Genomic DNA, 17596 nt, shown 5'->3' with positions numbered 1-17596 from the left:
TCTGTCGGTGCACCATTTTGAAAACACAGACCATTTTGACACATAGAGTCTTCTCGTGGAGGGGGCTCTAGCGTGTGTGATGGTGTTTATTACTCCTTCTGGCAAAGCGACGGGTAGTCGTTGATCACCCACGTGTAGCGCCCAGCCTCTGGGTGGGGATGCCAGATCGTTCCGCGAGCTTGCGAGAGGAGATCTGCTCTCACTGGGATGGGCCACGGCGCTGTCAGTGACAGCTGCGTAAGCTCCGGGAACCATGTTTGATTCTCCCAGCGGGGCTATGAGGAGCACCGAGTGGCGCGTTTCCTGATCCTCTGCATTACCTGTGGCAATAGCGAGACGGGAGGGAAGGCGTAAGCGGGCGGTTGGGCCAGTCCTGGGCCAGCTGCGTCCTCGCTTCGAGAAAAATATTGGGCAGTGAGAGTTCTCTTCTGATGCAAAGAGGTCTATCTCTGCTCTGCCGAATATGCGCCATAACGTCTGGACTGTTTGAGCGTGCAGGGACCATTCCCCTGGGGGAATATTGTCTCTGGACAGTCTGTCTGGGCCGTCGTTCAGGTGGCCTGGCACGTGCGTCGCCCTCAGCGAGCGCAGGTGGCGCTGGGACCAACTCAGTATGCGTTTCGTCAGATGGAAGAGGTTCCTGGATCTGACACCACCCTGACACTGTTGTCCGAGCGGACCAGGACGTGGTGACCCTGAATGATCGGGAGGAAGCGCACGAGCGCGTACTCGACCGCTATCATTTCCAGACAATTTATGTGAAGGAGCTTTTCCTGAACTGACCATAGGCCAAAAACCGGAGAGCCCTCGCAGACCACGCCCCAACCCGTGTTGGACGCGTCTGTCGAGATGACTTTTCGGCGAGATACAGCTCCCATCATCACTCCCTGCTGATACCACTCGGCCACTGTCCAGGGATGCAGAGCTGAAATACAGGTCTGAGTCACTCTGATTGGCTGGCGGCCTGTGGCCCAAGCCCGGCGAGACGCACAGGTGTTTAGCCAATGCTGAAGCGGGCGCATGCGCAGTAAACCCAGTTGAAGTACTGCTGCGGCTGAGGCCATGTAGCCTAGCACTCTCTGAAACTTCTTCAGAGGTGTGAGGCTGTTCATCTGAAATGACGCGGCTAGTCGCTGCACACGGCGTGCGCGCTGTGTAGATAAGCGAGCCGTCATTGCCACTGAGTCTAGTTCTATTCCAAGGAAGGAAATTGTCTTACTGGGCTGTAGTGAGCTCTTGGTCCAATTGACTGCAAGGCCCAAACTGTTCAGATGACTGAGGAGAACTGTCCTGTGAGACAGAAGCTCCGTATGTGATTGTGCCAAAATCAGCCAATCATCCAAATAGTTCAGAATTCGCAAACCCTGACTCTGCAGGGGTGCGGCGCCAGCGTCCATGCACTTCGTGAAAGTACGAGGTGCTAAGGACAGGCCGAACGGAAGTACGGTGTATTGATAAACCTGGCCGTCGGCTGAATCTCAAGAATGGCCTGTGACGGGATTTATCTGAATCTGAAAGTATGCATCTTTCAGATCGAGAGAAATAAACCAGTCCCCTGGCGCACATGCTGTGAGGAGTTTGCTGGTTGTAAGCATTTTGAACGGTCTTTTTGCAAGTGCTTTGTTCAAAACCCTGAGAGCTAATATTGGTCTGAGGCCGCCGTCTTTCTTGGGGACAAGAAAATAACGGCTGTAAAACCCCGACTTCGCTCAGGGGGCGGCACTCTCTCTATGGCCCTTTTGCACAGAAGGTTTGCTATTTCTGAACGAAGCATGCACGCTGCTTCCGTGTTCACAGTAGTTTCGAGCAGCTCTGAAGCGAGGAGGACGGCGATCGAACTGTAGCAAATAGCCCTGTTTTATTGTGCTTAACACCCATTCGGATAGCCCTGGAATATCTTCCCACGCTTTGAAGCGTAATGTTAGAGGGTGAGTGGCCAAATCGCTCTGATTGCCGCTACAGCGCAGCTGAACAGAATGTGTGGCGCGCTTACTGTGCTTATGCTGGACTGCTCGCAGACAGCATGGACAGGCTGTTCTGTGAGTGACTTCCGATTGAGGTGAATGGGGAAAGAGTCACGTCTGTTAAGTGATACGCAAGCATAGTCACGGGCGCGGGACTTACATACAGAGAAGTGTTTGCTGGCCGTGTGACAGAGCGGGCAGAGAATGAGCGCAGCGTGCGTATTCGGTGGCGCATTTATTGACACTAACATTCGAGTGGTTCGTAACCGCTTTTGAGTGTGCTCTGATGGGGTCACGGAACGTGTAATGCTTGTGCGTAGAGGTGAACACTGGATTGTGGGCCCATTTTCGGGACATTCTAAAACGCTTAACGTGAAAAACGCTTAACGTGAAAAACGCTTAACGTGGCTTACTGTACTAATACAGTGATATTGAAAGACCAAACTCAGTACACATCATATTAAGAAACCATACTATGTATAAAAAATAAGATGAGTCAAAATATGAGCATAGCGCGTTTAATTACACGTTAAGCATTTTCTTCCCATAGAAAACCGTTATAAGGAAACGCTTAACGTGAAAAACGCTTAACGTGGCTTACTGTACTAATATACTATAAAATATATATTATATTATTCCACATATATATATAAATATTATATTTATAAATATTATATAAACATATAATCATATTTATTAATATGATGTGTACTGAGTTTGGTCTTTCAATATCACTATTAGTACAGTAAGCCACGTTAAGCGTTTTCTTATAATGGATTTCTGTGGGAAGAAAATGCTTAACGTGTAATTAAACGCGTTGCGTTCATATTTTGGACTCATCTTACTTTTTTATACATAGTATGGTTTATTAATATGATGTATACTGAGTTTGGTCTTTTAATATCACTGTCTTATTGCAGTAAGCCACGTTAAGCGTTTTTCACGTTAAGCGTTTTAGAATGTCCCCACATTTTCTACACATAAGGCTGGTCATGTGACAGAGCGGCCATAGAATGGGCGCGCGCACGGATTCGTGGGTGCGTTTATTAACCCTAACACTCGAGCAGTTCGTAACCGCTTTATGTGAGTGTGTCGTGATAGGGCCACGGGATGTGTAATGCTTGTGTGTAGAGGTGAACACTGGATTGTGGGCACAATTTCTACACATAAGACATGTTTGCTCTCTGGTATGGACACGGGATGTGTAATGCTTGTGTGTAGAGGTGAACACTGGGTTGTGGGCACATTTTCTACACATATGGCATGCTTGCTCTTTACCAGATTTATTTGGGTCGCCATGAAAACGGCGTTTGAGCGCAGGCAAGCGGGCGTTAACACCGGCTTGGCTGCTGAATCTACCACTGTAGTAGCCTGAAGGAAGGGGACTGACAGGGGGCGAAGCTTTGACGGCTGTCCGGCCGCAGCGGGACTGATCCATCGTTTTGTCAACAAAGCTAGGAGGACTTCGGTTGTTCAGGTTTCAGCGCAATTCTAGTCTGAGGCCCGCGGGGGGGCGGCGGTCTGCGGCGGCTGTCTGAGCGTGATCGAGGGCGGCCGCCCTGTCGACGCTGAGAAGTCTGGCTTTGTTGAGCTGGGCGCTGTGAAGAGGATCGTGCAGGAGGCTCACGTGGGCGGCCTGCAGAGGAGCTAGTGCGACGAGGCAGAAAGAGATTCATGGCTTGTGTGGCTTTTTGGACCTCTGAAAACCGGTCAATGATACCACTCACCGCGGAGCCGAAGAGACCGGATGGAGAGAGCGGTGCGTTGAGGAACGTGAAGCTCTGCTTCTCCCATGTCGGCTAGCATTAGCCACAGCTGTCTCTCGGTCACAGTCAGCGCGGCCATGCACTTCCCTATAGCTTGGGCTGCAGCTTTGGTAGCGCGGAGGGTGAGGTCCGTAGCACTCCGTATGTCTGCAACCGCCTCTGGATGCCTGCTTTCCTCATCCCATTCCTGCAGAAGGTCCGCTTGGAGGATCTGTAGGACGGCCATAGAGTGCAGAGCAGATGCAGCTTGGCCGGCGGCGGAATAGGCGCGGCCAACACAGGCGGAAGTTGTTCTGCAGGCCTTAGACGGGAGCACTGGTTTAGACCGCCATCTCGCGGAGGGTGGGCAAAGGTGTGCTGCTATCGTATCCTCGACCGGAGGGATGGAAGCGTAGCCCTTCTCAGTGGCGCCGTCCACCGAAGCAAGAGAGGTGGAGACGTGGGATCGGACCCTGGCCGATTGTGAAGGCGATGCTCGAGGGATGGGCTCCGGCGAGGCAATCGCTTCTACCACTGTTTCCAGCAGCCTTTGAGTGCGGCGCTTTTTCCTGCGCGGCTGAACGGAAGGCGGCGCGGCGGCTTCAGTCCTGAGCGCTTCTAGTCGAGCCTGCAGGGTCGACATCGGCAGCTCCTCGCAGAGATCGCATCCGCCTTCGGCGAGGGCGAGCTCTGCATGCCCCAGTCCCAGGCAGAGAGCGCAGATGATGTGGCGGTCTCCGGTGCTGAGAGGAGCGCGGCATGAGGCGCAAGTGGAGCGAGGCATCTTAAAAAAGACGCTCATACTCTTTTGTGAAGTTCTTTAAGAACTAGCTTGCTTTTAAAAAGGATACGTCACTGGATGGCGTAGCTCGCAGGACGGCCGAAGGTGGCGAAGACGGCCGGCTTCTTCGAGCGCTGTCCACGCTTGCTTGATGCCCCTCGAACGGCGACGCGGCTTCCGGTTCAGTAATGCGAAGAGCTTCGCTGAAGAGATGAAAATCAGGGTTCCAGCCTACGAACTACGCTTATATGCACTCTAGTCACGCCCTTTTTGGCGGGCTTTGATGCAGTGAGCGCGCGGACGCCTCTCATTGGATGCGAGTTCGCCCAAGCTCGTCTATAGGCTGCAGCAGTTGCCGCAGAGCAACCAATGAGCTAGCTTACGCAATACGAGAGAAACTCTCGTAAGAGAACTCCGTTTCTCGAGAAATATTGAAGTCTTTATGTAAAACGCATTGCAGCTGCACAGCAGACAGCAATGAGCGAGGCAGCTCGGTCATTGGCTGTGCTGCGGCAACTTGCTCGAACCAATGACGGGGCGACTCTGAACGCGCGACCAATGAGCACACTTTGTGCCCGCGCGCTCAGAGCCCGCCAAGATGGCCGTGGCTAAGGCTATATATTAGGCGCCCCGTCATGAGAGTTCTTTAGGTTCAATCGACTGAAGCGACTGACCAAGCACAAGCATGGCAGCTTATGCAATACTCGTTCCCTCCTCTCAGGGAACCGAGGTTACGTTAGTAACCAAGTCGTTCCCTTTCGAGAGGTCTCTCCTATTGCGTAAGTAGCTTACGCTATGGGAACACCATGCAAAACGCCGTGCGTGCTGACTTCGCTCTATAAAGCCAGAGGCAGATGCCTGAGCCTTAAAGCAAAGTGATTATTCAACGAGCCGGCCAACGGCGAGCTATATAATGGGATAATGCAGAGCGCCTTTGCCCCAAGGTGGCCCATGGTGGGGCGCTCATTGTAAAAACACAAGCACATATCTTATGTACTGATTTTTCTATTTACTGATATGCATAAAAAACTCTAAGTCAGTCAGAGACGGACCTTATAAGGGAGGAGATAATGCTCAGCATATACGTACTCCAGTCCATACTACAGTCAGGCTGATAGAATGTTGGAATGCAATGAGGGGACCTGTAGGTTATAAAACCTGATAAATGTCGAAGGCGAGGCCCAGCCTGCCGCCGCACAAATATCCTCAATGGATATCCCACTCGACCACGCCCACGAGGAGGCCATGCTCCTCGTAGAGTGAGCTCTGACGCCTAAGGGGCATTGAAGGCCCTTGGCTTCATAAGCCAGCGCTATAGCATCTACTATCCAGCACGATATTCTTTGCTTTGAAACTGCGAGACCTTTAGTGCGGCTGCCAAAGCATAGGAATAATTGTTCCGTCTGTCTGAATGGGGCAGAACGTTCCAAGTATACTCTGAGCGCCCTGACCGGGCAGAGTAAATTAGCGTCGCTTTCGTCTGCTGGAGACGATAGCGCTGCTAGAGATATCACCTGTACTCTGAAGGGTGTGGAGAGCACTTTAGGAATATACCCGTGCTTTGGCCTAAGGACAACTCTGCAGTCGTTAGGTCCAAATTCCAAGCAAGCAGCGCTTGATGACAGCGCGTGCAGGTCGCCCACTCTCTTGACTGAGGCGAGTGCCAGCAAGAGCGCAGTTTTATGCGAGAGCTGTTTAAGGTGCACGGTTCGGAGAGGTTCGAACGGGGCACTCTTGAGTGCGTCCAGGACCGTGGCCAGGTCCCAGATCGGTACCGAGGGGGGGGTGAGGAGGGTTCATCCTCCTAGCGCCTCTTAGGAAACGAATGATTAGGTCGTTTTTCCCTAATGAGGCTTGGCCAGACGTGGGCAATCGCGTCCGTGCTCTTTGAGAAGAAAAGAGGGCAGTGCGCATTTTCCCTGGAGGCGAAGAGGTCGATCTCTGCCACGCCAAAGGTTTGCCATAACCACTGAACCGTCAGGGGATGGAGAGACCATTCTCCTGGGAGAACTTTGTCTCTGGACAGCATGTCCGCTCCCTGGTTCAGGACGCCTGGCACATGCGCTGCTCTCAGCGAGCGCAGGTTGTGCTGTGACCATAAGATGAGCTCCCTGGCCATAGAGTGCAAGGAGCTCGACCTGAGTCCACCCTGGCGATTTATATACGATACTACCGTCATGTTGTCCGTTCGGACCAGGACATGTTCGTTTTTCAGGTACGGAAGCAGGGCTCTGAGAGCCAAGGCGACCGCTTTCATTTCCAGACAGTTTATATGTAGGCGCTTTTCGGGTTTGACCAAAAACCGGAGACAGGCCTGCCCTCGTAAAGGGCCCCCCATCCTATTTTGGAGGCATCTGTCGTGATCATTTTTCTCCGTGTGTTCACGCCCAGACTCACGCCGGTTTGATACCAGTCGACGGCCTTCCAGGGCATCAGGGCTTTTATACAGCCGTGATTCGCTCTGATTAAAAAGTGGCCCGAGCGCCACGCGTGAGTGGGGACACGGCTCTTGAGCCAGCGTTGGAGAGGACGCATGTGCAACAATCCTAGCTGGAGTACAGCTGATGCCGAGGCCATGAGACCGAGTATCCTTTGAAATCGTTTGTCGGGGGCGCGCGCGCCCGCTCTGAATGATGTTGCAAGGCGCTGAATAGCGAGCGCGCGCTCTGATGAGAGGCGCGCCGTCATCTGCACTGAGTCTAGCAGTATTCCCAGAAAAGAGATATTCTGGCTGGGGGATAGCACGCTCTTTGCAAAATTGATTCTCAGACCCAGGCATTCTAGATGGCTGATAATCCAAGATCTGTGCGTTGTTAACTGACTCTGATTGTGCTAGGATTAGCCAATCATCGAGGTAATTCAGTATTCGCACTCCCCTCTGTCTCAGGGGGGAAAGTGCTGCGTCCATACATTTCGTGAATGTACGGGGGGCCAATGATAGGCCGAATGGTAGTACTGTGTACTGGTATGACTGTCCCTCGAAGCGAATCTCAGAAATGGCCTGTGATGAGGCGCTATCGAATGTGAAAGTAAGCGTCTTTCAAATCCACTGATAGAAACCAATCCCGGGGCGAACTTGCGCGAGGATATGTTTGGTCGTTAACATTCTGAACGAGCGAATCATTAAAGCTTTGTTCAGATGTCTGAGATCTAGGATGGGGCGGAGGCCACCGTCCTTTTCGGGACGAAAGTAGCGGCTGTAAAACCCGCCTCGCTCATAGAGGGAGGAACAGTTTCTATAAGCCCTTCTCTATCAGTTTGAGCACCTCGGTGCGTAGAACATGTGAAACATCTTTCCTCACTTTCGGCTCGACCACCGCTGAAAAGCGGGGTGGTCTGCCGAGCGAATTGAAGTGAGTAACCGTGTTTTATTATGTTCAAAACCCATTTCGGCATGTCGGGGATTTTTTTCCCAGGCTTTTGCTCGCACAGATATGGGCTGAATGCTGGCTGGGGGCGTGTCGCAGTGACGTATGGGCCCTGCCGGCGAATTGCCTTGTGCTAACACTGAGCTTACAGCTCTCAGAGGCACGGGAGCGTGCTGAGCAGCTTTGTTGAGTGCCGAGTACAGGGGTGCGTGTGAGATTACAGGCACGCGCGCTACCTCCGTAATGCTCGCAGCATGAGCTGGAGAAATGTTTGAAACTGTATAGACAGTGTTTACGGGTGGGGGTGCATACATTGTAATAGGTGCGCGCGCCACTTTCATAAAGCTTCCCGTTCTTAGCGGGGAGTTTCTTGGCTCGCGTGTCGCATCTGTGATGCTCGCGGCATGAGCCAGAGAACTGTTTGAAACTGTATGGGCAGCGCTTATGGGTGGGGGTGCATATACCGTAGTAGGCACGCGCGCCATTTTCATAAAGCCTCCCGCTCGCGGCGGGGGGGTTTTGGGCATGCATACAGTGTTTGTGTGTAGGGGTGCATGCATGACAGCAGGCACGCGCACTACCTTTATAGTATATCCCGCTTTTACTAGGGAAGTGTTTATAACTGTGGGAACAGTGCTTGTGTGTAGTGGTGCATACATGACAATAGGCACACGATCCACATTTATGGGGCGTCCAGCTTGAGCTGGGGAAGTATTCGGCACTGTTTGGACAGTATTGATATGTGGGAATGCGCACTTTAGTGTGGACACGTGACCCCTTAGTGACACAGGCAGAAAATGACTCTTTTTGTGATTTCTGTGTGTTGCCGTTAAAACGGCGTTTGATTGCAGGTGAGCGAGTTCTGTGACTGGCCCATTGACTGCTGTACAGACATTTCCAGCCGCCTGTAAGGGGACTGGGTAATGTTTTACACGTTTTGGAGAGAGTGGTCCGGCTTTTGCGAGACACGCACTCTCTCTTTTTCTTCTTATGGCTAGGAAGACTTATGAGGCTCCGGGTTCAGCACGATCTTAGGCCGAGGTCCCCGTCGCTCAGGCGGCTGCTTTCGGTTAGCGGAACGCGAGCGGCGTCGAGCGTCCGTTTCAGGTCTGGGCTGGGAGACGGGAGGCGCCGCCCTGGCTCGCTGCTGCAGCTGAGGCGGTCTCTGGCGGCTCTGTGACGAGCTGGAGCGCTTGGGCAGGAAGTGACGCATAGCCTGCGAATTCTTCCGGGCTTCAGTGAAGCATTCAGCGAACTCTCTTACTGCCGGTCCGAACAGGCCGCTTGGAGCGATAGGCGCGTCGAGGAACGGCGCCTTATCCGCGTCCTTCATTTCTGTTAGCGTCAGCCACAGATGGCGCTCAAGGACAGTCAGGTTAGCCATGGCACGGCCGATGGATTGGGCGGTGGCCTTTGTGGCTCGCAGGGCTACATCAGTGGCACTGCGCAGGTCCTTGAAAGCCTCAGGTTCAGGTGTATGCGCGACTGGTGAGAGCTGAGGTAGATCGGCAGGGCTTCGAGGGATGAGAAGCTTTGGCTTTCCATCCAGCGGTGGAGGGTGGGCACAGATGGTTGGCCATAGCCTCCTCGAGGGGCGGGGTTCCCTCGTAGCCTCTTTCTCTCGCGCTGTCCACCGAGGAGAGCGAGGAAGATAAAGAAGGCTTCAGGCGAGCAGAGTGCGGGGCTTTCCACGACTTTGTGAGTTCGTCGTGAACTTCGGGGAAGAAAGGGGAGGGTCTCTGTCGAGGGGTCTGCCGGCGCCCTTGCAGGAACCACTCGTCCAGCCGGCTGCGGGCGGGTTCTTCCGGAGAAGACCAGTCGAGCCCGAGGTCTTCCACGGCTTTAGACAGGATGCGGACGATCTCTGAGTCCATGCTGGTGCCCCTGCTCGTGTCCGCTAATGTCGACGGCGCGGGGTCGAAGGCCGAGCCCGGCCAGTCGTCGGATGCAGCGTCAATGGAAAGGCTGTCATCCTTTTCACCGTCGTCCCCTGACGCGCCGAACGAGACGAGACCCACCGCTCTGGAGGGGTGCTGGTCTGCCTGCGTGAATTGAACTGGCGGCAGGGAGTCCTCGGGTGGTGGTGAAGCACGCGGGGACAGGCCCGGCGTGACGTCACTGAAGTCCGCGTGCTCTGGCGGCCTCCGTGAGCGGCGATTTTTCTTGCGCGGCTCGAACAGAGGGGATGGCAGCACGGTGGTAGCAGGCTCGTTCGCGGCGAAGGCGGCAAAGCGAGCGCGCAGCTCGGTGAGGCCCAGGGAGTCACATTCGGGGCATCCGCCTCGAGTGAGAGCAGCTTCTACGTGGTCAGGTCCCAGGCAGCGAGCACAGAAAATGTGACGGCCCCCGTCAGGAAGAGGGCCTCTGCACGAGGCGCAGGTCGAAGGCATTTGAAACAACGCCTCGAATTTGCTCTTTCACTAAAGGACAAAAAGCGTTGCAGAGGCGAACACTTGCAAAGTAGCTTTTAGTAAAAGGATATCAAGGTGATGCACGCCGGATGGCGTAGCAGAAGGCTTTGAAGGCGGCTGAAGGCGCCGGCGTCCTCGTAGCAGTCCTGCTGTAGGCTTGTCAACGGCGGGCGAAAAGACTCCAATAATCCGGAGGATCCAGCGAAGAGAAGGTCTTTGCTGAAGGAGATTAAATCTAAAGAACTCTCATGACGGGGCGCCTAATATATAGCCTTAGCCACGGCCATCTTGGCGGGTTCTGAGCGTGCGGGCGCGAAGCGCGCTCATTGGTCGCGCGTTCAGAGTCGCCCCGTCATTGGTTCGAGCAAGTTGCCGCAGCACAGCCAATGACCGAACTGCCTCGCTCATTGCTGTCTGCTGTGCAGCTGCAATGCGTTTTACATAAAGACTTCAATATTTCTTGAGAAACAGAGTTTTCCCATAGCGTAAGCTACTTACGCAATAGGAGCGACCTCTCGAAAGGGAACTGGTATTTTCGATGTGAGTAATAATGTAGGGCAAAACAAACAAAAAACCATGTCACTTGCGTTTTAAGGCTCTTTAATAGGCGAGCGTTATGGCGTTAGCGTCTTCAAGTCAGCAGACACACAAGAGCAAACACATCTCGCTTTATAAACCAGCGAGTTCTACTGGAAATAAACTCGTTCAGTGGAATTGAGGTGGCTCTTAAAAGAGCCTTTAGGGTTGACGCAACTGATTTAAGCACGCTCTCCGCGAATGCGGCGGGCCAGCTGAATATCTTTGGGCATGATGGTGACTCTCTTGGCGTGGATGGCACACAAATTGGTGTCCTCGAAGAGACCGACCAAATACGCCTCACTTGACTCTTGTAGGGCCATGACGGCGGAGCTCTGGAAGCGCAGATCCGTCTTGAAATCCTGAGCGATCTCTCTCACCAGACACTGGAAAGGCAGTTTGCGAATCAGCAGCTCAGTGGACTTCTGATAACGACGGATCTCTCTCAGCGCCACAGTTCCGGGCCTGTACCGATGAGGCTTCTTGACTCTGCCGGTGGCTGGAGCGCTCTTCCGGGCGGCTTTAGTAGCGAGCTTTTTCCTCGGGGCTTTGCCGCCGGTGGACTTGCGAGCAGTCTGCTTGGTTCTTGCCACGACAACGAGATTCTCACCTGCGCTTTACACAGAAAATATAACCAAATGCTCAAAGCTGCACGATTAATCCCTATTAAGTACACGCTCTCAGATGGGGGAGGGTGTAGTGGCATGTGATTGCCTGATGTGGACATCAACAGATGGTAGTTCACCAATGACTGCGCGGCACGTCTATTCAAACATTCGGCGGCATTTTGTTTTCCCGCTCAACGTCTTTTGTTGTATGAGCATGTATGCGCGTGAACAAATACTACACAAATCCTCTCTCCACACTTCTAAATAAATGTAGTTTTATTTATTTTCTTAAAGTATATGTTCATGCATGTTAACCTATTATATATACAAATGTATAGGTAAATGATTAATAATGGTTGTTTTAATGATATTTAGAATACCGTGGGTCGTGCGGAGTTGAGATTTATATAACAAAGCAAACATCATATAATCAACAATAAAAAACACTTTGAAGCGGCCAGATAAACTGGAGCACCTGCACCGACGTGCTCTGCATAGTTGCCTTAGCGGAGCAGCCTGTGCACACGGCCCACGGGGGGAACTGCAGTCCTGCCCTGGATGAACGAGTCTTGGCTTTAGCTCTTCTTCTTTCGGAGTTTTATGGCGGTTGGCAAACCAGCTAAAAGGTGCATTTACCGCCACCAACTGGACAGGAGTGTGAAGCATTAACAGAGTGAAGCAAATTATCAAATAATTCTGAAAAAAATATATATATTCTGTTAACCAATCCTGTTTCCCTTAGATACCTCATTAAAGCACTATAGACCCTTTTCTCTTTCTGTGTGCTTTGAAATATGCTATTGACTGACAATGTATCAACTTATGTAGCTTAATGATTCTGCAAAATTTATTCTTTCTCTGTTGTATTCTGTGCAATGAATCAACACATGTTCAACTGTTTCTGACAAGCCACATTTATCACAATTTACAGATTCTCTTTTCCCTATGATGAACATTGAATAATTAAGGCATGTATGCCCTATTCGAAGCTAGATATTATGGAATCTTCCTTTCTGCTTCCGTATTTATTTCTCTCACCCCCAACTTTATTTAGAATTTTATACAGATGTCTTCCTTTTGTCTCCTTGTCCCATTTCTGTTGCCACATCTTGTTTAGAGCAGATTTTATTACTGCTTTAACTTCAGTTTTACTCAGTGATACATTAATGTCTATTACATTTCGTTTCAAAGATCTCTTTGCCAACTGATCAACCTCCTCATTACCCTCTACCCCCACATGTGCTTGAACCCATAAAAATGAAATATTTACACCTATTCTGTATATTCTGTACAGATTTTGTAGTATCTCATACAAGATATCCAGCCTGGATGATGACTTTCCACTATTTATACTCATTAATGCTGAATAGGAGTCTGAGCAAATCACTACATCCTGAACGTCTTCCACCCATTGAAGTGCCATTCAAATTCCAATCATCTCTGCAGTATATAATGAAGCATGATCTGTAATTCTCTTTTCAATACTATATTTAAAATTGGGAATGTAAACTGCTGCTGCATGTCCAGTATCTGGATTCTTAGATCCATCCGTGAATATTTGAATACTATTATAATATTCTTGACTTAGGTGCTGATTCACAACTATATCCTTTGTTATGCTTATTTCCTTTGTTTGTATCTTGTCTTGCAATGTTAGATCTACATCCGGTTTAGGGAAAAGCCATGGAGGTATTGATGGTATTACCACTGTGGGACTAATATTTATATTATTTATTTATGTTCTGGGCTTCTTTTTCTACATTCCATCCAAAACTATTTATTTCTCCTTTTCCATATTCCCAGCATTTTTCTAGGATATTTTTCATTGGGTGATTCTCATCGTGTCCCTTTAGTGTACTCCAATATGACATTTTTAATTGCAACCTCCTAACATCCAGAGGCATTTCTGCCATTTCTACCTGCATTGCTGGAATAGGGGATGTTCTGAATGCTCCACAACTTATTCGTAATGCTTGCGACTGAATAACATTTATTTTCTTTAACTTGGATGCTGATGCTGAGCTGTATATTATGCATCCGTAATCTATTACTGGTCTGATCATTGCACAATATATTATTTTTAATGATTGCCGACTTGCACCCCAATCTACCCCTGCCAGACATCTTAAAACGTTTACTCCTTTTTTACACTTATCTATTATTTTCTTTATGTGACTGTCAAATTTAAGTTTTAAATCCATCCACAACCCCAAATATCGAATTTCCGATACTTGTTCTAATGTTCGTTCATATAATTTTAATTTTATTTGTGGGCTACTCTTCTTTTTTGAGAAACAGATAACTTGCGTTTTTTCTACTGACAATTTGAAATCCCAGTTGTTTACCCATTTTTCCACTCCCTCTATTGCTCTCTGCATGCTATTTTCAACAAATTTAACATTCCGTCCTCTTTTCCACATGGCTCCATCATCTGCATATAGGGATTTTCCTATTCCTTGTCCTACCTGAGAAAAAATGTCATTAATCATTATATTGAACAAAATTGGGCTACAAACATACCTCGAGGAGTACTGTTATCTATTGTGTATATTTTTGAGTAACTTGAACCGATCTTGACCTGTATTGTATGCTTGAAAAGGAAATCCATTATCCAATTATACAACCTTCCTTTAATGCCTATTTTATCCAACTTAATTAATAGTCCCTCCTTCCACAACATATCGTATGCTTTTTCCACATTAAAAAACACTCCAACTAACACTTTATTTATAAATGCTTTCCTGATTTCTGATTCTAGACATATGATAGAATCCATTGTATTGCGAACCTTTCGAAATCCACTTTGATGTGGGCATAAAAGATGTTTATTTTCTATTGTGTAATTTAGTCTAGCTATTACCATTCTTTCCATTATTTTACATACAGTATATCTACACTCTCACCAATTTCATCTCAGAATTGTCTCCAGTATTTTCTTTTAGCAGATCTAATTACTCTTCTAACCACTGCCTGAGATCTTTTGAATATTATCACATCCTGAAAGGAATATGTTTTCTTTACCTTTTTAAACGCCTTATTTCTAATTGAGATTACCTCACTCCAGTTCTCTGTCCACCATGGTACACTTTTCCCTTTTCTTTCTCCTAAACTTTTCCCAGTTACCTCCTCAGCGGTACTACAAATGATCTCATTAATTGTATTATTTAATTCCTCAGGTTCCTGTTTATCATTTACAATTCCTAACAATTTAGCCTCACTTACTTCCTTAAACTTTGCCCAGTCCGCCGTTTTAAATTTCCACCTGGGGATTTTCGGTTTTATATTTTGTTCCACATCTATACCTACTACACATCTGATGGGGTAATGATCACTACCTATTGTAGTTTGATCAAGCACTTCCCACTTGCATTGTCTTGCCAGACTTTGAGACACTATAGTTAAATCTTTTGCTGACTGATGACCTCTTGTTACATCTATCCTTGTTGCTCTTCCATCATTTAAACACACTAGATCATTATCATCTTATATACTTTCCACAATATTTCCATTATGATCATTAATTTCACTACCCCACATTGTACTATGTGCGTTGAAATCCCCACACCACACTAATTTGAAACTACCCTCACCACCAACTTTTTGTCTTAAATCTTCTTTAATCCTGATATATCACAAGGATTATATAAGTTGATTATTCTTATTTTCTGATTTCTTGTACTTACCTCCACCACTATCGATTCAACTTCCCCATTCACATCTATCTCCCGAAATTATATTCCTTGTTTAATTAGTCACTACACCACCACCATTTTTTATTTTCCTATCATTTCGTAATACTTCATATTGAGGAACAACAAAGTTTAAATGAGGTTTTAGCCAAGATTCTTGTATACAAATACTATGTGGTTTTTCTTCATATTCATCAATATATTTTTTAAATTCTTGCCCATTTGCTGCTTCTAGCATTCCACTGCAATATTATCAGTACCATTATAATCCTCCATATGAAGCCTGCGAGTTTGTTATTTGCATCTTTAATTTCTCGTCTACCTGTTCAGCTGTTAATCCGTCTGCCTGCAAGTACTTTTCTGCTGCTCTAATTATTATTCTTATTCTTTCTGTACGGCTTTCTGTTTGTGCTGAGAAATTTATTACTTCCGCCATAAAGGTGGTAAACGCCAGTTTGTCTACATTGATGGTGCTATTAATTATTGTCTCTCGGGTCTGCTTCTGCATTCTTTGTTCATCCTCACTCTCTTGTGCATTTCTCTGTTCTGTCCCTCTCACTCTTTTTATGGCCTCAGCGTAACTTTTTCCTTCCGTTATTTTTACATTTTGTATCTTGACAGCATTCTTTCTCACCTGACACCCTCCATATGCCACACTATGGTCTTACTATATAACTCGTAAATCCTAGAAACACTCTTTCTGGCATTCTATCCTCATCAAAATTAAGCATCACTGATAAGCTGTCCATTCTCTCCTTATTATTGGTATACTTTAATGTTTTAGCTTCAATCACTGAGGCGCCTGATATGCTTTTCTTGATTACCACTTCGGACACATTAGTGGGGAATCCTGTGATCACCCCTCTCACCCATTTATTCTCTCCCACTACTGAGCAATTTACTTTTTGTCCCATCAAAGTTTTTAGCCCAAGAGCTTTCTTTTGTTGATTGCTATCCTTACAGAACAGCAACAGTTTACCTTCCTGTAACATCCTAGCACTTTCTATGTTCCCAATTGTTTCTTTTAACGCTTTTGACAGTTGTAAAGGATTCAAAGAGCTTACACCTTCTGTCATGAATTTTATTATTACCTTATAATCTTCTTTCCTCCTTCTAGTCATATGGTTTTCTCTCTCACTATCCGTACCCGATATTTGGCTAACACTCTTTTTCCTTTTCCGATTTTCTACTAAGTTCCATTTACTTTGATTATAACTTTCACTCCCACCGCCTGGATCTTCTTCCATCTCCGGATCGCTTCCGGAACTACCAGTCACTGCCCAGTGTTGCCAACCGCCACGCCTCGAAAACACTTCTCCAACCTTCCGAGTTTCTCCCGCAGGCGTCACGAGCCTTGGCTTTCGCTCTTGCTTTGCCACCGGTTTTACCTCTGCCGCTCATTATTGGTCAGGATGTAGAACTAATACAAATATACCAAACAGAAATAATATAAAGTCATGTGAACGTCAACATATTTAAATGAGCCTGTCAGTCGCCTATTGGCTATAGTCTGCAAAAAATTCTAACCAATCACTGCACTTCCCTCTAAAACCCAAAACACTCCCCCTCTGTCTGTTGACAGGAGCCACTGATCTTTATTTATTTTGAATCAATATAACATGACAGTCAAACTAACGTAAAGCATAATAAATAATAATAAAAAAAAACGCTTCCAAAAAGGTATATCGACAACATACAGAATACAAATGGCTTTAAATTATACAATGCATAAAACATTAAGATTCAAAATGGGATATTAAAGGCTTTATACAAGTTAATACTCTTTAGCGCTTGACTTTTTTTATTTTATTTTTTTAACTCCTTTTAACATATTACAGTACTTCTATTTTGAAGTGTGTGAAATTTGGTTTCTGTTACGACCATTCATTAATATTTTTTTTCTTCTATAAATCAACAATAAATGTATAATATACCATGCTTTATGTTCAACTATACTATCAAAATAAAACAAAACATAAGTGCGAGTTCGGAAAGGCTGTTGTCACATATCTGTGCAAGCAAGTTGGTCAGAGGTGTGTGAAACATGTTGCTGCCAAGTTAGAAGCCATCCTTAAGTTCCAACCCCACGTAGCGTGCGTTACGTCGATTTCTGGAAATGACTGGGTACTACAGAGGTTTTTGCTAAAACTTCTCTGTAGTCTCCCCACTTACTGACCTCCTGAGTTCCAACAAAATTTTCACATTGAGTGATGAATGTCCCGAGGGACGTATATTATATAATTGTGATGGTGACATTTAAATGTGGTTTATTGCGTGTTGTGTCTCCCTGTGTTTTCCTTATCACTTTCGCTCTCCATTAACAGAATAATGAGACCCACATGCTGTTCATCACCTATGATTGGCTTAGCCCAGAAACCCCCCCTTCTTCCTGCATGAGTAGGCGATTGCTTGGTCCCAGCCTTACGGTTTGGTGTGTTAAATTAGTGTGAAGGA

At 47.5% G+C, this 17596-nt stretch overlaps 1 protein-coding gene across 1 annotated transcript; it reads right to left on the bottom strand.

Moving 5' to 3' along the window:
- Positions 1-11027: 11027 nt before the first annotated feature.
- LOC127640492 (histone H3) lies at positions 11028-16543 on the bottom strand. Its single transcript, XM_052123092.1, has 2 exons — positions 16465-16543; positions 11028-11455 (listed from the first exon to the last, which is right to left on the bottom strand). Exons 1-2 carry the CDS (start codon positions 16541-16543, stop codon positions 11028-11030), a joined length of 507 nt encoding a protein of 168 aa, XP_051979052.1.
- Positions 16544-17596: the final 1053 nt, after the last annotated feature.

The sequence above is a fragment of the Xyrauchen texanus genome, chromosome 49 (assembly GCF_025860055.1).
Source record: "Xyrauchen texanus isolate HMW12.3.18 chromosome 49, RBS_HiC_50CHRs, whole genome shotgun sequence".
Lineage (NCBI taxonomy): Eukaryota > Metazoa > Chordata > Actinopteri > Cypriniformes > Catostomidae > Xyrauchen > Xyrauchen texanus.
This window is presented reverse-complemented; position numbering and strand designations above follow the sequence as displayed.

Excerpts from the sequence above, each read along its gene's own strand:
- LOC127640492 (XM_052123092.1), bottom strand. The coding sequence starts at position 16,543 with ATGAGCGGCAGAGGTAAAACCGGTGGCAAAGCAAGAGCGAAAGCCAAG. Across the intron at positions 11,456-16,464 it reads CTGCGGGAGAAACTCGGAAG|GTGAGAATCTCGTTGTCGTG; the intron begins GTTGGAGAAGTG and ends TGTAAAGCGCAG.